The sequence below is a fragment of the Mastigoproctus giganteus genome, chromosome 2 (genome assembly GCF_048544385.1).
Source record: "Mastigoproctus giganteus isolate SK-2022 chromosome 2, ASM4854438v1, whole genome shotgun sequence".
In the NCBI taxonomy this organism is placed as follows: domain Eukaryota; kingdom Metazoa; phylum Arthropoda; class Arachnida; order Uropygi; family Thelyphonidae; genus Mastigoproctus; species Mastigoproctus giganteus.
Genome location: NC_143576.1, coordinates 186,083,740 through 186,109,514, shown reverse-complemented (window position 1 = coordinate 186,109,514; position 25,775 = coordinate 186,083,740). Strand labels below are relative to the sequence as shown.

Sequence of the window (25,775 nt, the reverse complement as noted above, 5' to 3'; positions counted from 1 at the left end):
TTATTTCACAAATATGTTAATTTTCATAATGTTTTCTGGCTTAGAATGAAAATACACTTGGTCTTTCATGAATTCCCAGAGAGTAAAATCTAATGGAGCCAGATCAGTGGACTGTAGGGGGGCCACTGGAAGAGGAGGTAGACCTCCTCCTCCTCCTCTTCTAGTCCACACTACCTAGGAAATGCTATGTTCAGGTATGCACAAACTTCTTTATAGTAGGATTCCATCTTGTTGGAAAAATCAAGTCACCATTATTGTCATTCTGCAGCTGGGACATAAGAAAATTCTGTTACATGTTCAGATACATGATGCCTTTGTTTCTTCTTTGGAGAAGAAACATTTATACTTTGTGACAACTTGCTGTGTAAAGGGCAGTTATCTTCTCATGGTTATAAATTTCACCATGTTTACAATTTGTGGTTATGCTACCATCCACTGCATACCAGAAAATGTGCAGTGTGTGCATTTTCTGGTATGCATGAACTTCTTTGCAGTGGCTCATTCTTGTTGAAAAATCAAGTTGCCATCATTGTCATCTAGCATTTGGGACATAAAAACTTGAAGATATCCTCTCTCTCATTTGGAAATGGTTTCAGATTTGTATCACGTACAAACTTGAAAACGTATTTACGTTATAACAGTTTAGGTTTTATAAATGATGTTTGTGAATGCCCTTTATAATTTTCCTATGCTGTATGACACAACACTAATTATTATTAATGTGAGAATTGTTCTAAAATATTGTTCCAATGTATTCCTTTGCATTATGACAGGAAGGCAGATCTGTATTAAAATTTTTTTGAATTCTGATTTTTAAAAATTATGTATGTAATTGGATATTATTTATTTTATATACTTATTTACTTTTTAGGGGCAGGGTTTGCTCCTGGTCCATTTCCTCCACCATTTCCCTTTTGGTTTCCTCAGCAGCAGCAGCAGCAGCAGCAGCAGCAGAACAATGGTATGTTACTTATGAAATGTTGTTTTTTGTGTATTTTTCATCAGATTGTGACCTAGATACTCTTGATGCTTTAAAGTATAAATGAAAAATATATCTATCCATGAAAAACATTTACATGTTTATTTTGCATAAATTAATTTTAAAAACACTTAATAAAACCATTTCCTAGCATATGCCTTGATTTCATGCTTTTTACTTAAATAGCAGTATGGGTATCCCTGGCAATCCTCTCCTGAGTATATTTATTGCTTTCCAGGTTATGAGCATCCTCTTGTGTTCCTTAGAGATGTGCAAATGTATCCCCCAATTCACAGAGGGGGATTGAAGAGTGACATGAGTAATTACAGACCAGTTAGTTTAACTTCTGTTCCAGGTAAAATAATAGAGTCACAGGTTAAAGATGCATTGCAGGATCATCTAGACAAGACTGCAGCCATGTCTGGTGCTGATTTGAGAAAAAAAATCCACAATAATCCCTCTGGAAATATTAGCGAGTGAACTGCATTATAAATTTCAAACATCACTGTATAGTTTCTCCTCGAATTCAAATGACTACGGTTACTTTTCTTTGAGTGATCACATGTTGTTGTCCCTTTGTATAGACATTTTATTGTGGATACTTCCTTCCAGTAAAATCATTAGTGATAGTGCTTTATTGTACCTAAAGTAATTCGTAATGTTGGGGGAAATGGTTTTTGCTCCTAATTGATGTAGCACTTTCGAATTTTCCCAACGTGGATTATCTGAACACAATGAAAATTAGAAGGACAGTAAAAGAGTTGATAATTGGTGCCATTGGTGGGCAGCATTCTGACGAACAAATTTTCTGTTTATACTCCGGGATGACCACATGGTCAGAGGAGATCCCAAGATAGAGAGAGAATACAAGAAACAGCACCGCATTAAGCAGTCACCGGCTTGATTGTGTGAAATTGCACATCTGCCAAAAACCACAGTAAAACAAAAGAAGAGATAGGGAGTAAAGCTATTTTTCAGTGGGGTTTATCTTTTTATTACAACTCAGAACAGCATATGACTGTGGATGGTGAATTTATATTCAGCTTGTGTACTAAAACAGAATTTCTCCCTTTGTGATAACATCAAAGCATATAAAGCAAATATTTTCTAACAATACTTTTTGAGCAGCCCGTTAGCTGTAACCTGTTAGCTTTGTATTGTTAGAAAATATTGCAGTTTTGTGTAGAATACACATTTCAAGAAACAGTCCATTATTCATGGAGGATGATTTTTTTTTTCCTTCTTTTGAACACCAGTTTTCGAAGTTTATAACACAGCTATAAATAGAAATATTTTCTCGAAATTTCCTTAGAAGATTAAATCCAGGAAACTGCTGTTCCGGTATTCTTCCCTAAACACAATTACAACAGAGCAAGCTTTTTTTTTTAATCAAATGCGCATATCAGTGTTACCAGTTTTACACCAGTTTTTCTTGTTTCCAGTGTGGCTTCCAATAGATGAATTTCCTTGATTTTCTGTTAGTAGGTGCAATACACATTGAAGAAAGGAAATACGATCTTTTTGCCTCTCAGAAACGGTTGGTGCTACTGTTTCACTTTATTGCTTCTTATTTCAACTAACAGTAGCTTGCGTTTTTTTTTTTTTTTTTTTGAATTCTCGATATAGTTGTATGGAGGACTGACATATACAGTTCTCACGCTTTGCTCATGAAGAGTGAAGTTGTTTATGAAAACAATTCCTCTCTGTAAACAGAAAGGTGTGCTCTCTCTACATCGACAAACAAATCAAGTATCTTGTTTCTTAAGCCCTAGGCTAGTTAGGGTGGGGGTTAGAAAAATAAATGAAGGCGGCCTAAAAAAATGCATACTTGATATCACATTTTTGTTGTTTGCGTGAAATTGAATAGAAATTTCTGAAAATTGAAGTGGGGAAATTCAAGAAAACAGTTCTGGCTCCGGCTGTAGCGAGTTTCAGCTCTCTAGATAAGAGTAAAAATTATAGAATTTACTTGCTGAACCCAGCTGGGGTGTGGATGCACCCCACTGGACCAAAATATGGAGAGTATCCAAAGTGTCCAAAATATGGACACTTGAAAATGGTTTGTCATGGTGTCCTTGCATGCAGTTAACATTGTGCAAAGAGCCACAAAATCATGGATGTTCATATCCAAAACCTGTATGCATCAACTGTCAAGGAGAATACCTTGCATATTTAGAGGTAAAATACAGAAACTTGAAGCAGAGCTGAGCATATCCTATCTGGAGGCATGGAATGCACTTAAGCCAATAAATAGCAACAAGCCTGAAATGACTGATCCACTGAAAGTTTCTTTCATCCCAATTGCACGCTATTTACTGAGCTCTCAAAAACCCGCCAAAAATACAGTCAGCTACCACTCCCATATCAATACCTCTTAGTGCTCCACCACTACCAAAAGAAAGTGGTAAAAAAAAAAAAAAAAGCCTAAAAGAACTGAAGAGCCACATGAAACACAAAAACAAGTGATGTTGAAGTCAAGGAAGCAGTGTATTCAAGGAAGAATTCAGACTGTTGGAAAGAAAGAAAAAAAAAATTTTTTTTCCTTTTGTAATATGCTCTCTCTCTCTCTCTCTCAAAATGTATTTGATCAGTGTTATTTCAGGCTGACCTGTCAAGTGTAATTACAATGGAATAAATTGAGAATGACTGCAAAGTAAAAAGCATATTACATGAAATTAAATAAAATTAACATAAAAATAATAAAGTAATGAAAATGGTACTTAATGCTGTAGGTCCTAAGATTTTAACTACTTTTTCATAGGGTTGGCAGCCGAAACCAAAGGAACCACAGCAATAAGCAAGGTCTCTGTTTCTGTTATGATGTATATGTACGAAACGCATACATCATAGCCAACCCAACAGAGACCAAAAAAGGAAGGAATAAAAAGAAGAAAGTAATTCAAAAATAAATAAATAAAAGTAAAATGCAGAATTATGCTAAAATAATACTGATTAAATCCCTTTAAAGGAAAATTGAATGAAAGTTTGAATTAAAGATTGAATGAAGAAAAATTGCCCAGTTTTAAATTTAAACAAAGTAAAAGAAAGAGTAATCTTAAGATGAAAGAATAAAGTCAGGTTTTGACAACTTACTGTAGGATCAGACAGGAGTTGGTGAGATTAGCTGAGTGTAGTGAATGCAGGATGTATCTGAGACCAAAGAAGTTAGTTGATAGTTCTCTGTATATTTATATCAGTTGAAGTAACCCTGAGTGTGTGTGTGGGGGGGGAGGTGCGAATTGGTCAAAGTGAACTGTGCCCATGTGACAGGGAAGCAAGCAATTAAACAAATGAAGCAAATGTGCCAGCAAAGGGAGAATCAAAGACTAACAAATTAGTGTTGAAAAGACACTAAGCTTTGTTTAAGATGAAAAAAGAAGCGATAGCAGAAAAATAGTATCTCAATATTGATTTGGCCAGCCTAATCGTGCACAAGAAATAAGTTGTAGTATTTGAGGACAGCAAAAAGTAAATGGAAGAATGGGAATTTAGTTGTGCTCGGGCTGTCTGGGTTTGTGTAACCCGTACCAGAGTCAGTCCCTGGACGGAGGACTGGACATATGCCTCATGTGTTTAAGTCAGTATTGGTATTGTTATTACAAATATAGGACTGAACAGTGTCAGAGAAGAAATATAAAAATAATAATGACAAAACAGTAAGCAGAACATAACAAAACATGATGCCCCCATAGTTAGCCAATCCTTGGGCACAAGCTTTCTACACCGTGAGACACGACAGAGTCTAGGGGGTATATGACTATACCCCCTAGACTCTGTACCCCCCTATACATTATGTACAGGTCTGAAAGCAATAAGAAATCAACCAGCAGTTATGTTGTATATATCAATGTTGTTGCCTATAAATTTTTTAAATTTCATAATATTTATTGTTTTTTTGAAACAATGTAGAGGAAGGCTGCAGGGAAATTATTGCCTAGTAATTTATTATGGAGTAGTTTGATATTGTCTGAAAAGAGACTGTTGTTATTGCATATTGTGGTAATTCTGATACATTGGGAGAGTATTGTTTGAATGCACTTTTTTAGAAATGTTAAGAGTGCTAATGGGTAAAACTGACTACATTAAAGTGAAAAGCATCTCTTATATATGTTGATTTTGGTATGAGGGCTGTTGATATTGATATCCAGGTCTAAGTAATTGGCTGAATAATCATTGTTATTTGTTTTCTCCAGAGTAAGTTCTGAAGGGTAAATCAGCAAAGTCCTGTATAAATGTAGGGTAGTTGAATACTAACAAGTCATCAATATATCTGTAAAGCATTGTCTGAGGGTAGAGAGGTCTCAGACCAGTATAGATATAGGTTAGCTAAGACACAGCTAGCAGGGCTACCCATAGGAAATGCAGGAATTTGTGATTGTTCCAATAAACTGAATTGCAACCAATAATGTATTTGTAATTATTGTAAATTTCATTCAGGACTGATTTTAAGTTGGTTAGGTCCATGCTGATAAATAGACTATTAAAGTCAAAAGCTTGAACATGAGAGCTGTTGCCAGTATTTCGAGCTATAATTAATAATATACCAGTTATTATTATTAATTAACTGGTATATTATTATTAATTATTCTACTATCAGGAAGGATGTCCATGATAGGTTTAAGTAACCATTCTAAAGTTTTTCCAGGTTTATGAGCGTAACTGTACTTGCAGGAAGTGATGAACCTGAAACCTGTGGGATTTTTGTGGAACTTAGGTATGAAGTAAATATAAGGAAATTTGTAATTATTAAAACTGATTTTTAGTTTCTTGCTGAAAGCAATTAACTTCTATGTAATAATACTACTGCTGTTGTTGGTAATGAACTTGTAGGTGGCACTGGAATTTAGTTCTGCATTTAATGTTTGGAAATGTAGACAGGCTGCCAGAGCAGATCATGGAGTTTTGTCAATGATATGTAGGAATTTTGCTAGCAAAGACAAGGAGGTGACCATTGCCTTCGTATAAGGCAATGGTAAGGCCACACCTTGAGTACTGTGTACAGGTCTGGAGGCCTCATTTTAGGAAGGATGTAGAGTTGCTAGAACGAGTACAGAGATGGGCAACAAGATTGGTGAGAGATTGGATCTCCTGGTTCTCTTACCAGGAGAGGCTTAAATTCTGTCAGTTGGAGCATCTGGAGACTAGGCACCTGCAAAGTAATCTGATGGTTTTAGCAGGTTCAGTGCTGATGGGATACTTCCACTTGCTGTGATTAAGAACCTGAGGGGGCATAGATTCAAATTGAGGAAAGACAGTTGTAGAATAGATGTGCAGAAGTTTGCCTTTAGCCGGTGGGTAGTTGATTGCTGGAACAGGCTTCCATATGTTGTTGCTGAAGTTGATAGCTTAAATAAATTTAAGGCTGAACTAGACAAACATTTCAACTGATTGGATGGGTGAAATGGGAAGGGTATTTTTTTGCTGATGCTCTATAAGCTTGCTTTCTTGCATCATATGCCTCAACTAATTCTAATGCTAAATTAAAGGCTTTACAGATTATGGCATAATTCCAGGAGGCTTTATCAACAGGGGTGATGATAAAATGTTTGTATAAATCTGCCAATTGTTGTTTTAATGTGGAAAAAATAGAATTTTAATCCTGCAAATGGTTGTACTTGTGGTAATGATGACTAATAATGCTGTAGCATCTTAGCTAGTACAGAATTAATTCATAGTTGGAAGGCTTCAATGGGGATGTTATGATGGTAAGAAAACTTAAAACAGAAATTAAGCAGATCATGGTATAACTGTTTTTTGAAAAGTTTAAAGCTGATTTTAGAGTATAGACTATATTTGAAGCCATAAGACATGATGCTTCAGAGTTCCTGGTTAGGTATAATATCTAAATTGCCTGTTATGATATGACCAAAGTGTGTATCAATAAATGGCTGGAAATTGGCCTGATGGCAAATACATCCATTAGATACGGGTTCAAGATTAAATTTATCTATGTTAGGTGCTAGATGTTTGTAATTACAGACTTTTGAGTCCAAAAGGTTTAGCATATCTGAATCTGGATATAATGTTCAAGTTATGGCAGCCAGCTGGAAGTAGGTCAGTAGATTTATTAATGCAACTATTAATGTTGAAATTTTCTAGGCAAGTATTATATTTTAATATAATGGTAGTATTATCTTGGCTAGTCAGTCAGATTGATGTTGGATTTTAATTTAAATTTACAGATATCTGTTATAAGGTCAAGTCAGTGTATAGATTTGAAATTAAAGGTGAGGATGAGCCTGTAAAGAGCCTTTAGGATGCTATGTTTAGTACAAAACAGCAGATCATGAATCTTCTGTACACTGAACTGACTGTTGTCTCATTCAGTGATTGTCTGTTGAAAGTCACCCAGCTTGTATTTATGCGTAGTAATGATGGTAGTATTGATGAAAGGCCTCCGTAGTCGAGTGGTCAGGAGCGGGAGTGCAGTAGCACACGCTCTTTGAGTAGCCCAGGGTTCAAGCCCCTGACTGCTGAATATGGTCGATCTGCCAACCCGCACTGGACCAGCGTGGCAGATTATGGTCCATTTCCCTCAGCATGAATTGTTGAGAGGCTTCCATCCTGCAGTGGGTTGATAATGGCTGCACTTTACCTATATTGGGTTTGTTTCCTATAAGGTCTGGATATACCAAGGCCTTTGGTGACTTGAAATTTGTCATATATGCAAATATCTGTAATATTATTTGTGATGATTTTATGATTGAACTTATTAAGTCCATTTTGATAGAGTTTTTAACTTTAGCATGAATAATTCTTCCTGTTTATTTTGGGCATTTTGGCTCAGGTACTTGTGCTAGGATGGAAATATAAATGTTGGTAAAGCAGTGTGACTAGAAGTGATTGTACTCTATTTCTTGTTCAGAGTTATGGATGTTGCAGTTATTGTAATTCTTGATATCTGAACTATGTAGGTTAAGCCTGAGGTGAAGTTTATTTCCAGTTTGTCCTACATATTTCATATTACAGGTTTGGCAGGTTAGAAGATAAACTACGTTGCTTCATTTTCAGAATATTGATTCTTCAGTATTGCTAGAAACATGCTATGGATACATGTATGGGCATGTAAAGTAGCTTGTTAGAACATTTGTTAAATTTTAGATAGGAGTGGGGATGATAGGAATCAGAGGTTATAACCTCAATACAATTCAGGCTAGAAGCATTTGAGTGAATGCAATCCTGCTTTGCACTGCTCGTAGTGTCCTCTATAATCAGTTTATTTTACGTTATCTACTTTATTTTTATTTCCTTGGCTGCAGTCTGGTTCTGTTAGCAGTAAGCTCTTAAGCTTTTCTGTTTTTCAGTTACTGCATTAGGGCCTCCATGATGTGATATTATTGTTTCAGCAGGCTGTCATTTTAGTGAATGTCTGTCATCGTCAGTTGCGCCAATTTGCATTATGTTCGAAATGCAGTAATATTCACAGCTATTGTGTACAATGGCCCTTGATGAGATTGGATACAATGCTCATCTATTGTTTGTTCCTTGCTGTGTTTGTCCTGTTTCTATTTTTCTTTTGTGGTCAGTTTATCATAATATATTTTTGGTATTTCACACTTTTTTGGCCTCAGTGCAGCCATATGGTGCTGGTCTAAATTTATTATTTATTAACTTATAACTTTGGCCTTATTTAATATTTTCAAAATTTTTTTAGATACCTATTCCTTCCACTCTCCTTCCTTTTCTACTTCTGTCTTAGTTTCTTCACTCTTTTTTCCACACTTTTTCCAAATTGCCTCAATATTACCTATTATATTGTATATACAGGGTGTCTCAAAAATACACGACATAACTTCAAGAATGAGTTCCTCATATGTAGACAATAAAAATATTTTATATCAACATAGTTCTGGAAATGCTTGGTTCCCGAGTTATTAACTGGAATGTCTTATTGCCCACAGGTGATTTACTTCAATCTGGTGGTTTTCCATTCTGACCATGTACTCAAATCAGGAGCAAGCGGATATGCATTTTATGTACGCTTTTGCAGATGGCAATGCTCTGGAGGCTCGTCATTTGTACAACGAAAGGTTCCCAGAACGAAGATGTCCAGACAGGAAAACGTTTGAAGGTATCCATTGCCGCCTTTGTGAAAACATGGGACCTTTACACCTCGTGCTGCTGACAGAAGACAACCAAGATCTATGACTCCTGAAGTAGAGGAGATTTTGGATGTTGTGCATGCCACTCCTGGAATCAGCACACACAGAATAGCAATGCAACTGGCTGTTCAACGTTCGACTATTTGGAGAGTGTTGTGAGAACACCAACTGTATCCTTACCATCTGCATCGGGTACAGGCCTTGTCACCAGCAGATTATCCTGCGCGAGTAATGTTCTGCCAGTGATTCTTGCAGCAGTGTGATACAACTCCTCACTTTCCTGCCTTAGTGATATTTACAGATGAAGCACAGTTCACACGAGACGGAATCCAAAACTTTCACAATCAGCATGTATGGGCTGAGGAAAACCCACATGCAATTCTTCCCTCACATCACCAACAGCGGTTCAGCCTCAACATCTGGGTGGGTGTTTTTGGTGATAAGTTATTTGGGCCCCATATACTTCCAAACAAACTCACAGGGCAGGCGTACAGAAACTTTCTGGAAAACAACATGCCTGATTTCTTGGACGACACATCACTGATCATTCGTCAACAAGCACACTTCATGTACAATGGCGCTTCTGCACATTTCAGTCACCTATAATCTGATTACCTGAATCAAAGGTTTCCTGGTGGGTGGATAAGTAGAGGTGGACCAACTGCCTGGCCTCCATGCTCACCTAATTTAAACCCACTAGATTTCTTCTTGTGGGGCCACTTAAGGTCATTGGTGTATTTGATTCTGGTAGCTGATGTGGAAACTCTCCGCAATCGAATTGTAGCAGGTTGTCAGACAATACAAAACATGCCAGGAATTTGGCATCATCTTTGCGAGTCCATGAGACGTCAATGTGAGGCCTGTATTCAGGCAAAAGGTGGACATTTTGAACAATTACTATAAGGTGATGTGAACAGTTAAGTGTCGTAGATAGATCTTCAAAACTCCGAAACCGGAACGTATTTCCGGAACTAAGTTGATATAAAATATTTTTATTGTCTACATATGAGGAACTCATTCCTGAAGTTATGCCATGTATTTTTGAGACACCCCTGTATATACAGTATATATAGCCATGACAAGCTTTGTCATGGCATTGCTTACGCTGCCTTGAATAGCTTTATATTCTTATCTAACTCAGGTTTTCACCTTGCTGACCGGATTAAATTAACTTTTCAGAGATTATAGCTATTTCACATATTCTATAAACATTTTCTTCTTCCTAGTCATTGGTATTGTTTTTGGAATATTTTTGATTTTATTATGATTGTGTCATTTCACCTTTTTGAAGCTTTTTATGAACTGCTAACTTAGTAATAACATACTACATGGGCAGAGTAGGACAAATCTGACCCCGGGGGCTCATGCTCTGTGTACAGTTCCACGACACATCCTTCAAACTTGCAACATTCACATTTAAAACATTTGAGTGAATGTCTGTTGCAGCAATTTGCATTACACTTGAAATGCAGTAATATCCATGGCTGTTGTGTCCAGTGGTCCTTGTTGAGATTGGATACAATGGTCATGTATTATTTGTTCCTTGTTGTGTTTGTCCTGTCATAAATTTGTGATGATATTTCACATTTTTTTAGCTCAGCATGGTGGCACTGGTCTAAATTTATTATTTATTGGTTTATAACTTTAGCTATATTTGACTTATATTTAATATATTTTTTCGATACCTGTTCCTTCCACTCTCCTTCCTTTTCTACTTCTATCCTCGTTTATTTTTTTTCTTTCCCCTTCTTTATCACATTTTTTCCATATTGCCTCTATATTACCTATTATATTGTATATTATGTGATATGTTGTTGGATATTGCTTATGCAGCTACTTACATTCTTTATTTCTTCTCTTCTTCATACAGTAGACTGTCGAAATAACAGCACCCCAAATAAAAGCACATTTGAGCTAACGGCACATTGAGATCAGATGTTTACATAACAGCGCAGACGTCTTGCAGCGCTGAAAAAAGAAAATGGAACGTCATGATTACTGTATTTGTTTACGTTTGCCCTTTTGAAAGTTTTTTTTTTTTTTTTAGGAGCATTAGCAACTAAGGCCATATTGCTCCGGGATATGCGGTGGTCATTCCCTGACCTTTCCGCATCCTCCGTATTTGGTGGTGACAGGCTCGACCTTTTGAAAGTGAATTCTGTACTGCTATCACAGATTATACCGCTATTTTACATTTATTTTAAATTAAAAATGCCTCACTATGGCTCCTAAAGTTAATAAACCTCATACAGAGAAGAAAAGAAGAACAATATTAAAGCTTAGTAACAAACTTGATATAATCCAAACTATCACATTAGGGTCACCCAGAAAGTTAATTCATATACCAGTGTGTATTGTGTCTGTAAATTGTGTGTGTTCTCTGGTCGATTCGCCTGTTTTGCTGGACGAAAAATCCCAGTTTCTAGGGGAAAAAGCTTTGCTATCTACGCCTGAGACCGACTAACTCAGCCATGAAGTGAAAAAAGACTGTAAAAGTTCCTCTTGTCATTGATGGGATTCAAACTAAGCCTTTTCCACCCAGTGTAGGGAGGACGGTCACGATACCACTGTGCTACCTGCACAGACTAAAGTTGATATAATAACAGAAATAGAATGGGGTGTAATCAGGAGTGTATTAATGGCAGAATAGAACATTGGATCATCAATGTGTTTGTTTATCCCCTCCTTTCTGTGGGGATAATCACCTACCAAGGTAGGGGGTGAAATCTTAATTGGATAATTATATATTTTTGTATTTGATCATATTTTTAGAGAGGATAATTTTGTAACAGAAAGGCTTCATTTCTTTTACTATTATCTACATATATGACAGTATGGGATATTTAACTGTTATTGCAGAACTTTTATAATATGCTAGTGTATTGTAAAAGTTCTTTTTATGATCAATTTTTATAATTTGATTTTTTCTTCTGAAAGTTATATTAAAAATAACTATTACAGTTATTATTATTAGCTATATGGTGCAAGGAAGCCTGAGGCTTATGCTGCACCAGCCAAAAAAAAAAAAAAAAAAAACCTGGGTTACCCTGAGAGAGAGAGAGAAAGAGTCAAAAGTAGAAGGGAATCACCAAGAAACAGAAGAATAATGATATCCAGCTCAGGACCCTGGGTATGCCAAAATATACACAAGCAGCTATGCTATAAGCATTGAAATTTGTAATTCAGAATCATCACATATATTTTGCTTATTATGATACAAAATGCATTTTGTATCATAAAAAGCAAATACTTATAAATATATAAGTACAATATTTGTGAGAAATATTGTACTTATATATTTATAATTTGTTTTATTTAACTTATAGAGCCTTCTGGAAGCAGAACACAGACCCAAGCTAATGGAATTCCTGCTAGTACAATTAATGCAGCAACAACCTCACCAACTTCTTCAGCATCTACAGTGCCTACTGGAGGCAGCATTGGCCAGACACCACATATGCTTCCATTTCCTTTTATGCCTCCTTTCTGTAAGTTTTTTTTGTAAATATACAATTTTGAATGTATATTTTTATTTCTATTATTTGACATTTTTGACTGCTGTGGATTATACTTGTGACTGGGAATGATTTTACACCTGACAGTTTTTGTGATATCAACAGGAAGATTTGAACCAGAGCATTGAAGTGGAAACAAATGGGAGTGGGGGGGGAAACTTTTTTGGTTGGAAACTCAGTTGAAGCGGTTTGGAACATGCAAAACAATAGGAGCACCAATCTGGAGCAGTTCATAGTTAATGTGCACAGAGCATAGGCAGCACTCCATCCGGAAGGAACAATAGACCAAAACAAAACCCACTTGAGAAAGGGCCAATACTCAATACAGAAGGCACTCAAGTAATGGAGTGCACTCTTAAAAATTTCATGGTGCGATTAATGGCAGGTGAAGTGCGATGAATAAAGGGTGTGGATGTGAGGTCACAAAGAAGATCTAAAAGTTTCTAGACTTCCGGAACTTCCGGCCATCCTTCTAGAAAATTCGAGTGATCTCTGGACACTGAAAGTCCTCTCTAGAAGGATGGAGGACATGCCCATGGTAGAATGAAGAGACGAATGGTAATACGGGGGAAAGTGGGTCAACAATTGGTCAGTGAGAATAGGGGGGAACTTTGAAAAAAAAAAAAAAAAAAAAAAAAAGAGAGTGATTGAACTCCGAGAGAAAGGGGAGAGTTTTTTTGGGTTGCAGAGAGAGAGAGAGAGAGTTGTCGAGTTGAATAGTGGTTGCAGTTCTGGGGAGGTGGTAGTTGTAGTAAGAAAATTTTATTGTGAGAACTTTGTGGAACTTTAGAGTTGGAGAGAATGTTCCCTAGGAGAAAAATGGAAGTATTGCAGTAGTTATTGATTTCAGAGCAGTCAGAGAAGTTAATGCTGCGAGTGATAGAGATACTAACCTATGGTGGAGAAGAAGGGTTATCATCTTAGTGACCGTGCAGAGTGAAAGCCCTGAGGGAGAGCAATGGGAAATAGAGAAAGAAATGGAATATGACACCCTAGGAGAGTTCTAAAAGCCAATTACCCAATTGAGAGGTGAAGAGCGACCGTCCAACCCTGAAAGTATCTCAGTGAAAAGTAGTGCCTGGATGCAGCGCAGACCATTGAAGCAAGATAGGATCCTTAGATAATATCAGCAGTGCAGTGCCCACGGAAGAGTAAGACCTCAGATAGACTGCTGTGTTCCACTGTTGAACAGCCATTCGCTATCTAGACTACACCTCATATACAGATGGTTATGGCAGCCTAGAGCAGAGAGAGAGAGAGAGAGAACCGAGCAGGGAGAACTGCTCAGCCAACTGAGTAAGTGCTAGTTAAGTACAAAAAAATCTTAAACTTAGTAATGGAAAGGACTCTAGAGGAAAAGTTATAAATTTAGAAAGAAAAAAAATGTATATATATAGGTGTAATACAAAGTGAGAGAGTTGTTGTTGTTGTTTTTTTTTTGGTTTTTAGGAGCATTAGCAACTAAGGCCATATTGCTCCGGGAATATGCGGTGGTTATTCCCTGACCTTTCCGCATCCTCCATATTTGGTGGTGACGGGCTCGAACCCCGGTCTAATCAAGAAGCGTGTGCTACGCACTGTTGCTCCTTCCCACCTGGCTATGGAGGCGCCAAAGTGAGAGAGAGACAAATAGATAATTTGAATTAGATGCGGGAATAAGGATAGTGAATTTAAGTATAAGTTTAATCAATTGTTGAAAAGGGAATTCTGACTGAAGTATGTATATTTCATAATAATTTTGGAAGGGGAGGCAGTGTTAGAGGAAGAGGTTTGTGACGGGGAAGAAACATTACTTATATTGTTTTGTTCATATGTTGATTTACTTGTTGGCCTACTAGGACAGTTAAGCTTTAGGAATACGGATGTGTGGATTATGAGATGTGTTAAATACCTGGATCTGTTGGAACCAATGTCGAAGTACATGAAGAAACATAATGGTGTATCAGAATTGGTAGTATTCTTATTACAAAATATGTACACAGTTAATTGCTAGCAGTCTAACAAGGACCCACTGAATAAAGTACTCAGTTTGCTGTTGTTACCATGTAAATAGTGTCAATAAATAATGTTATATGTAGCCCATGTGAGTTTGTCAGTCATTTTGAGCCTCAGCCAGTCTGTGAGGGGAATGCATTATTACTGAAAACCATCTAGAATCTTCTGAGAGATTAACAAGTGAGGTGTAAAGTGGGAGGGGACAAAAAGGGGGGCATAAAAGGTTAAAAAAAAAAGAAAATTTTAATTAAATAAGACTTATAGAATAAGGGAGATTAAAATAAATAGAAATAATAATTACACTAAACCCCCCCCCCCCCTCACAGTTTAACCTGTCTGAAATTTAGAAAATGCTACTTTTTCCTTCCAGTAGCTTTTCTTGTCTTCTTCAATAAGCTGACCATGAACTGTTGGTAGTGCAATTTCCTGATTATTTGCAGTCATTCTTGAGCTATTTGATGGCAACTAGACCTTCATTATTATATGACTAGATGTACAAGATAATGATTATTGGTGATATTTTGTACTAAATTTCTCAGTACACCAGCATGAAAAACTGCTTCAACTTGGCTTTTATAGAATAGACTTTTAACAGAGTAGTGAAGCAAACATTTTTTTATAAATTTATTTTCCAATCATGAATGTGTCATTACAAATAATTTCCACTGCAACAAGTACTATTAATAAATACAAAATAAATTGTGTATTTATTTGAAATACAGTTGTATATTTGTTCCAAATTAAAATGTTTAAATTGTTTTTAACAGTTTTTTTGCCTCCTCCTCCACCTCCACCTGGTGATACATCCCAGCTGTCTACTGAGGAACTTCGTACTATGGAAGGCCAAGAACGTGAAAATGTTGAAGCCCGTTTACAGTGCCTACGTAATATACAGACATTATTAGATGCTGCTGTTTTACAAATGCAGCAATATAGTGCAGTTACAGCATCCTTAAGGTGAGGTGATATTCTCATATTGCAGAATATAAAATAGCAAACATATGTATGTTATATGACTGAAAACGCACACACGCACATGCACAATAGTTGCAAAAGGGATTTTAATTCAGAAATATAAAATGTATTAAGGCCTATCTGTGACATATAGAAATCATTATTCCTGTAATATAACCAGTTTTTTCCTTATGCATGGAAATCTAACTGTATCTAGCTTATGTCCAAAAGGATGTAAAAAGAGGTCAGTTTTAACCATTTAGTTATCTTATTTGCTGCGTTTTATTATTCAGTTTCTGTATTACTAATTCTTGTTAACTCTCTCTGTCTCACTCTCAAGTAGAGGAGAAAGATTGAAATTTTCCACTTAATCCATGTAAGTACAGTTTCTGTTGTTGATCCAGGTCTCTTGTTTATATCATGGAAAATGGAGAAACTGAAGCACTTAACTCTTGATTTTTTTTCTTGCAATGTGGATTGCCACTATGTGCAACAACCTTAAAAATGATCACTGAATTCAAATTCTGGATACTCCAATAACTGTCTTTCTTTCCCCTCTATACATCATTTTGTAGGAATCTATTTTGTAGAGATGGTATTCATTTGAACAAAGGTGCAAAGATTTTTGCCAATATCATTGAGGATACCTTAAGGGTTCAAGGAAACTTCTGGTTAGGTGGGGAGAAGGGTAATTTAGATCTACGTTTATCTGATGATATGGGGCAAAGTAATGCTTGCACTCACCTCATGAATTCTTATTTGTTGCCACTACAGCTGATATTGATAGGATCTTCTGAGGGTAGCAATGTTTCAAATGAGAGGGAAGATATAGCTTGGGATACAAACCTAAATAAGTTAAAGGGGTGTGTCAGGATAGTAAACTATAGAAGATTACTTAGTCTCAACTGTGTCTAAAGTAATGTCAGAGTGTTGTCAGTAAAATGGCTGAATTTGAATTCCAGGTTAGGACAACTAATGCTGATATAATGTCTAACAGAAACATGGTGCCACCTGGAAATTGTGATGATGAGTTCCACTATGGTATGTGTAATGTATTTAGGGAAGATAGAAGGGGAGGAGGGGTCATACTTTTTATCAAAAGCAGCCTGAGCACGAAAAGAGCTTTTTCTGAGTGTGAAGTTACATCTGTCAGCATAGAATCTATGTGGTGTGAGTTAGTCGGAAGCAAAGGAACAATGAGAGTGGGAGTAATCTACAGACCAGAAGATTGTGAAGAATATGACGAGAGTCTTTATGTGCAGATGGAATCAATCAAGCAAGCAAGCAAGCAAGCATGAATGTCTTATTATGGAGGATTTTACTCTACCCCAGATTGATTGGAATAAGTGGGACGGAAACTCATGATGGAGGAAAAACTTTTTAAAATAAACTAGATGATTATTATTTGTACCAGCATGTTATAGAAAGTACTAGGGGTGAGAATATTCTTGACCTCATCATTACTAATGATTCAGATGACATCACAGGGCTTAAAGTACAGGAACCATTGTCAGAAAGTGATCATGCAATCATCTGCTGATAGATGAAGAAAGATGTTGCAGTAGGTAAAGGCATGGGTTTTAACTTCAGAAGGGAGATTTTGACGATTTAAGATGCTATATGGCATCTGAACTGGGTAGATTGCCAAGGGATGGCGAATACATTTCAATTATGGAATAATTTTAAAGCAGAAATCACAGAAACCATGAATGCACATGTACCTTTAAGAAATTATTGCAGGAGGTGGATGCCGAAATGGATGATTACTGAGCTGGCTGGTCAAATAGAGCAGAAAATGTTAGCATGGGACAGTTACAAAGCACTGAAAAGTACTGAAGCCTAAAACAGATATAAGTTTATCTGTAATAGTACCACAAATAAGGTCAAGGAGGCCAAGGCTGTGTATGAGAAAGCATTGGCTAAGAGAGCAAAGAATAGGGACAAGGAATTTTTCATGTATGTGAATACAAGGAAGAAAAATGCTAATCAGATTGGACCCTTGTGTTACTGGGTGTGGAAAAGTCTTAGACAACCCAGCTGATATTGCGGATGAATTGAACAGGTACTTTGCATCTTTCTTTACCGATGAAAGACTCTTTATGCTGGGAAGAGGCTGTGCGAGATGCTGAGCCATATGAAATTAGTGATCCGTAATTATAGATGATTGTTTATTAGGAAAAACATTTGAGCATAAAGGCAAGTAAGGTTCCCAGAGTTGATGGCATATACCCTGTAGTTTTGAGGGAGAGTGAGAGGGAGTGTACAATACATAAAAGTGGTTCTAAGGGTGAAGTTGGTAACTGCAGACTGCTTAGTCTGACTTCAGTGGTAGGAAAAATCCTGGAGGCAGTGATTAAGAGTACAATCCAGGAACATTTAGATAGATATGGTATTCTGAAGGACACATGGCTTTATTAAGGGTAAGTCATTCTTAACTAACTTGGTAGGCTATTTTGATAGTTACTCATGAACTGGATTTAGGGAATAATTTCAATGTAGTATATTTGGATTTTATCAAAGCATTTGACTTGGTCCCTCATGAGAGGTTGTTGTATGAGCTTGAACAGGTTGGGATTACTGTTAAGATTCTAAGATGTATTGCTGGGTGGTTGTAGGGCAGAAGATTGTGATTAATGGATATTCTTCAAATTGGTGTAATGTCAGGTGTGGGGTCCCTCAAGTATCAGTTCTTGGACTAATGTTGTTTCTCATTGTCATAAATGACATCAACAAAGGGATAGAAGGCGTCATGTCAAAATTTTCAGATGACATTAAGATTGGCAGAGTCGTTAATGATTAGTGTCAAGCAGCACTCCTGCAGGATGGCTTGAACATACTTCAAAGATGGTCAGAGAAGTGATAGCTTCTTTGACCATCTTCTCTGACTATGTTTAAATGCTGCTAAATACGAGGTCTTACACTTGGGGAATAGCAACCCACAAATAAATTATATGCTTGGTGGGATTGAATTAAAAACAGTGGAGGAGGAAAGGGATCTGGGAGTTACAATATGGGCAGAAACGAAGTTTTCTGAACAGTATAAACAGGCAGCCAGGAAAGCCCGTGCCGTCCTATCAATGATTTATCGAATGCTATCCTGTAGAGATAGGGAAGTCATAATCCCACTGTATAAAGCAATTATAAGACCACACATTTGAAATACTGTGTTCAAGTATGGAGACCATCTGAAAAAAGACATTGGGCTTCTTGAAAGTTCAAAGATGGGCAACTCGAATGGTGAAATCGGCTGAAGGATGACCGTATGAGGAAAGACTCCGATTGTGTGCTACAGAGCTTGGCCACCTTCGAGGTGACCTGATTTGAGGTTTATAAGGCTCTGAGAGGGATTAGTAAAATGAATGGAGGTGGAATTCTCACTGTTCTAAACAATTCCAGAACTAGGGGTCATAAATTCAAATTTACAGGGCTTGAGATTTACATTAGATTGTAAGAAGCTTTCTTTTAACCATTGAGTTGTTGATAGCTGGAACAAGTTGTCCTCGCAGGTAGTTGAGGCTGACAGTTTGAATAAATTAAAAGGTCTACTGGATACTTTGTGTGAGGAGGGAAGCATTTAATTTGTATTTTCTTATCTACTTGGTTGAAGTTTTTTTTTTTTTTTTTTTTTGCCAGTGCTGCAAAAGCCTATGGCTTCTTTGTGCTATATGGGGAATACTATTATTATCATCAGCCTTTATCAATATATGCTTTCGTTTCACAGTGGCACACTAATGCTCAAAACTTAATTGCTAATTAATCTCAGTTTTGGAGTATCAAACAATCTTAGTATATGGAACACTGTGGGATGGAATATTTCCAGCAGTGCATTAGCATCAGATTTCAACACAGTGAAGATTTGATAGACATTTTCCTGATGTCTCAAGTTTAGTTCATATATACCTAATGCTCAGTTGCCATACATTTGATGACATACATTCCGTACTGATACTATTTGTCAAATGTATATACATATATCCATAGGATGATCCTGGTAGCAATGTTCTCTTCCAATAAGATGGTGCATCCTCTCGCTTCTGTGCAGATGTTGAGGCAGTTTGGATCTCAATTTTGCAGGTTTGATAGGATAGGTAGGGCACTCATGTCTCCAATTCTGTGGCCAGCTCGCTTATCAAACCTCACACTTGTTTTTGTGGAGCTCACACTTGTTTTTGTGTTGACTAATTATACTAGCCAACAAAAATTTTTTTTGTCATTCCTCCTCAATGAAAATATGTGATGCTGGAGGAAATAAATGTGCTGATTCCGAAAATCACCATAAAAGTCACTATCACGTCTACATCAAAAGATGTACTGTTTAATGTTAAAATAAAGGGATATATATGTATAATTCAAGTTTTTAATACAAATGTAAAAAAAAATATATGTTCTCTATAACTCATTAACTTTGAAAAAAATTATCATAAATCAGCGAAATAGTTATTTCAATAATATATAATCAGCATACCTGCGGTTGTCCTTAAAAATGTTTGTTACTAAGGGATTTCTCTTGTATTCCTGTTTACTCTCCCTCACAAGGAACCAGCATCAATCCCCCATAATTACAGGATCCTAGCGACTTTGGTACCACTTTTCCATCATGGAAATATCTTGATGAAACTGCTCCCCTTGTTCATCACTCACATCTCCCAGATTTTTGAGGAAATTGAGATGGGAATGAAGAAAATGAATTTTCAACAACATTTGACAGCCCATATTTTTGGAGCACTCGAGTAAATTAAACACCAACATTTCATAGTTTTCTTCTTTCCTATTACCCAAAAATCACGTACTGCTGCCTTAAGTGATCTCCAGAGATGGTTCTCGCCAAACCGTAGGGACTGCAAAAGGTAACGCTTTTGAGTTTGTCATGTAACCACTTCCTTAGGTTTGTCGTACAGGTAATACAACACTTGTGAGGCACCCAGGGTTTGTCTTGATCAATTTTACATCTGAAATAAAAGAATACGAAAGTTTTGCAATGTCAGAGATATTTTTCCTTTGAGTCTTTGGGATACACCGTCCACAAACATAAAAAATTGTCTGGATGATTGATACACTTCCTATGTGTCTGCTTATTCATTGTAGCACTAAATGAATTTCTGAAAACGTAAATTCAGTTTTGAACACTACAATATAAAAACAACACATTCAGTTTTTATCACTGTACAGTACACAGATGTGGCAACTTACTAGTTCTACTCGTGTAAAAACACAAAGGAAAAATATTTGCAAATTAGCAGGTAGAGCAGGAAATTATTTTACTGCTACTGCAAGGGTTGCGGGCTGCACCCTCCTCTCGAGGAGCTGTTTATGTTTGGAGGATAGATTTACAACTCTGAGAACATGTTACGATCAGTTAATAGTTGGAAAACCTTGGCACAGCCTACAAAAATCCTCACCAAAAACACTAGGTGTGCTCTCTTCAAATTGTTGCAATGGAATTTGAACCTAAGAACCATAAGTAGGAATCTGATTACGTTTATTACAAGAAAACTGAGGCCAGAATCAATTGCTAAAATTAAGAGAATTAGCTTATATCTCTTAAAATAATCAATATATTATACATTACTGGCTAGAGTATGAAAAATTGGCATATTTTGGTAAAATGTTTCTCCCTCTATGTTTAATAACTGTGACGTGATGTGTGTGAAACTATGAGCCCCAGAGTGCCAAGCGATAGCGACAAGCAATTTTCTTACTGCAATAATATCGCTCTCTAAAGTGTTATAGCTTTGTTTCTTTCTAGTGTGCTTATTCTTTTGTTTACTTGAAGTGGTTCTGCACTTTAGGGATCAAAAGTAAGAACCAAGAAAGGAAATCCACCTTTCTTTTCTTAGTCTTTATATTTATTACTAACAAACTCTACTAATTTAAACAACCGCTTGGTCACTAGTGGCACCGCTCCTGCCTCCACCTGCCTGGGCCGGTAACCTGGGTAATAAGACAACCCCTGGGGCTAAAAGGAGCAGAGATGGAAACAAGTGAATTTCTACGCTTAGAGCCGAAGAGCTCTCAACTAAATGACACACACACGACACTGACCATGACTTCTCTATCTCAAAGAGAATGAAGAAAGACACTGGCAGACAGGAATTACCATCCTTTCTGATTATACATTCTCTGTCAACGCAACCTGTCGGCAAGCTCTCTCCCTTCATCATTCAGAGATGCCTCAAACATGCTGCAGGTTCACCAAAAATGGTGAAACATCTTCAATCTGGAGATTTGTTAATAGATACCACCAATTCTAGACACTCTGAGTTACTACTACATCTGACATCCTTGAGTGGAATCCCAGTTCAAATCATACCACACACCATACACCACCGCCTCAATTCTTCAAAGGGAGTGATGACTGAATGGGATTTACTGAACGTCCCCGAAGATGAAATAGTTCAAGAACTTAAAGAACAAAACATCACTCAAGCAAAAAGGATCATGGTCTGAAAAGATGGCAATTTAGTCCCTACCCAGAGTATAATTTTAACTTTCAGTTCTCCAAACCTACCATCTTCAGTCAAGGCAGGATATTTAAACTGTCGCATTCGGCCCTATATCCTGAACCCTCTAAGATGTTTTAAATGCCAGAAATTTGGCCATTCCCAGACAGCATGCCATGGAGATGCAACTTGTGCAAACTGTGGGTGTAAAACTCATACACAAACAGAATGTAAGGCATCAACTCCACAGTGTCCAAATTGCAAAGGCAACCATCCCGCTTATTCCAAAGACTGCGACCTCTGGAAGTTGTGGAAAAAAATACAAAAATATAAAATTGAAAATAAGGTTTCATATCAAGAGGCAAAAAAACATGTAAAATTAATTATACCAAAACACACCTATGCTTCTGCTACTCTCGGTCACCAATCAGTAGCATGTCAGATGGAAGTGACCATTCTTCCTGACACATCGATCTCCAACTGGGCTCGGTTAGTCCTCTCGGTCAAACATCCATCTCCACCAAACGTAGTAGATCAATGCAGTAATACACCACTAACAGTTCCATCCCAGAGACCTCCCCATTGTCAAGTGGATAATTTGCAGAAATCAGATCCTGTTGAGGCAAAGCAATCTCATCTATCAAGCATGTACCAGATGATATAACTAACCAAGATCTGCTTGAAATACATGCAGATGGCAATATGGAAGAAAGCAATGACTCAGAACGCCCTAATTTTTCAAGAAAAGAAAAATCAAAACTAGAAAGATAGAAACAAGCCACCCACAAAAACAGACAGACTCAACTTCCACCCAGAGAACTAAATAATAGAACAAATTATACAGTGGAATTGCAGAGGTTTTCGCAGCAGTATTGACGATATCTATGAATTAATTCACCATTTCAAACCCGCTGCTATGTGCCTACAAGAAACGGATTTAACACCAAAAATCTCCGTTTCAGTCAAAAATTATACCACCTTCAGAAAAGATCGATCTGAAACTAACAGCCCTCATGGAGGAGTAGCTGTACTTGTGGAATCAAGAGTCCCTTCCAGGCACATTCCTTTGAAAATACCATTAGAAGTCGTTGCTACACGTATAGTTATCAGTATCACATTGACAGTGGTCTCGATATATCTTCCGCCAAATCATCCATGCACATTTTAGGATCTGGAAAACCTTATTTCTCAATTACCATCTCCGATCTGTCTATTAGGCGATTTTAATGGACATCATCCATTGTGGGGTTCACTGGGCCCAGATGGACGTGGTGAACTTATTGAAATGCTATTTGATAGAGAGAATCTGACACTGTTGAACACTGGCTTACCCACCTACATCCATTTTCCTACTGTCAAGCACTGCTATCGATGTCTCAATCTGCTCTCCGATCCTGTTCCCAACCATAGAGTGGACAGTACACAACAATCCTGTAAACAGCGATCATTTTCTGCTGATTTGTAGCATTCAAACCACCCATTCCAAACAAACACAAACAAAAACTCAATGGAAATTTTCCAAAGCAAACTGGACAAAATTTACCAATCATGTATCTTTTGATGAGGATATCGTTACGTCTTCTGCTATTGACGCTGCCACCAAATATATTACAAAGCAGATACTAACAGCTGCAACAGCTGCCATCCCACAGTCTCAAATAAGAAACCATCGGCATACCAATCACTGGTGGAATGGTGATTGCAATAAAGCGAAAAAGGAAAAAAATACAGCATGGAATACCTTCCACAAATATTCCACCACTGCCAACCTTATTAACTTCAAGAGACTGAGAGCCAAAGCTCGTTTCATCTGGCGAAAGGCCAAAAAAGATTCGTGGGTAAAATTCGCCTCCTTAATCAACAAAGATACTGATACTCGAATAATCTTGGAAAAAATAAAGAAGCTAAGTGGAAAATATCATGTATCACCTTCTATTATTAACTGGAATGGAAAGGAGATCTCCTCTCCTGGAGAGATTGCCAAAGCCTCAGGAACTGTGTTCTCTGAATTATCTGCCTCAAGCGCATATCAACAGTCTTTCCAAAAAATTAAAGCCGAAACTGAGAAAAGGAAACTGAACTTCAAAGATACATGCCATTTACCTTATAACCAACCATTAACAATATCTGAACTGAAAGAAGCTATATATACCTCAAGAAACAGTGCTCCTGGCCCTGACGGAATTTACTATATAATGCTTCAACATCTCAATCAAAAAACACTATCTTTATTGCTTAAACTTTACAATCGGATATTCTCAGAACATATATTCCCGACCTCCTGGCAACATTCTTATATAATAGCTATACCGAAACCTGGAAAAGATCACTCGATTCCACACAATTATAGACCAATTTCTCTTACCAGCTGCTTGAGTAAGGCTTTGGAAAAAATGGTTCACCATCATCTCACATGGTATCTTGAATCCTGAAAGATAATCAGTATTAATCAGTTTGGTTTTCGAAAGAATAGATCTTCCCTAGATCTCATGACAAAAGCTGAATCAATCATAAGGAATGCATTCATTAGAAATCAACATCTCGTCATGATATACCTTGATATTGAGAAGGCTTTTGATACCACATGGCGATACGGCATCCTAAGAGATCTCCATTCTATTCATATGAGAGGGCACTTACCATATTTTATTCAAAGCTTTCTTCGACACAGGTCTTTCCAAGTTAAGTACTGGCAGGTTTCATCTCAAACATATATACAAGGAGTCCCACAGGGCTCTGTTCTTGGTGCCACTCTGTTCTCACTACGAATAAACAATATTGCAAACACCGTTGCAGTGCAGTTTGTGATATCGTATCTCTATGTGGATGACCTTACCATATCCTGCCATTCCCAGAATATGAACTATGTCGAGAGGCATCTACAAATATCCATAAACAACATTGAATTATGCTATGAACCATTGCTATGAACAACATTGAACATTGATGGCACAAAATGGATACAGACTATCAAGCCACAAATCTACAGCTATACATTTCTGCACAAAACACAGAATGCATCCTGAACCTGAGTTGCACTTGGCCAATCACCCTATACCAATCGTAAAACAGTATTCGTCTCCTAGGGCTAATTTTTGATAAGAAATAAAATTTCCAAGAGCACATAAAATATCTAAGAACCACTTGCGCAAAGAAAATGAATATACTACGGGTAATCTCCAGAACATCTTGGGGTGCAGATCGCTATACCCTGCTGCACTTATATAAGTCCTTAATCAGATCTCGGCTAGACTACGGAGCACCTGTTTATGACTCAGCTAGGGAAAACACCTTAGCACATCTTGCGCCCATCCAACATTCGTCTCTTAGGATAGCCTTAGGTGCATACAGAACATCACCAGTTCAAAGTCTTTATGTTGAGGCTCACAAACCTCCACTTAGCATCAGAAGAAAAATGTTGCTAATGAATTACTCAGCTAAAATTAAAAGCCTGCCTACTCATCCTGTTTGACCACTCCTGCATGATCCTCTGTGGAAAACCCACTATACAAATAAACCCAGAACAATTCAGCTTGCTGATATCAGACTGCAGATTCTAGCAGAAAGCTGGAACATCCAATTTGATATCCTCAGAGAATCAAAAGATCCAGATCCCCCGTGGTCTACCTTCACACTTTCTTCTCATGAATACCTTGAGCAATGGGGTAAAAGTTCCATAGCAAAGGTTAACATCCAACAACTACATTATGCTCGTATACAAAAGTACCCCGAATTCACCAAGATCTATACTGATGGTTCAAAGTCTGACAATCAAGTGGGTGCAGCTGCT

General features: G+C 37.2%; 1 protein-coding gene across 2 annotated transcripts in view; it reads left to right on the top strand.

Annotated features, from left to right (window-relative positions):
• sip3 (septin interacting protein 3) overlaps nucleotides 1-25,775 on the top strand; it is a 224,242-nt gene that overhangs the window by 152,417 nt on the left and 46,050 nt on the right. For both annotated transcript variants that reach the window (XM_090368846.1, XM_090368847.1), the window contains exons 10-12: nucleotides 872-961; nucleotides 12,408-12,569; nucleotides 15,359-15,548. In XM_090368846.1, the coding sequence (XP_090224972.1) occupies nucleotides 872-961; nucleotides 12,408-12,569; nucleotides 15,359-15,548 (442 nt within the window). The remainder of the gene's footprint in view (nucleotides 1-871; nucleotides 962-12,407; nucleotides 12,570-15,358; nucleotides 15,549-25,775) is intronic.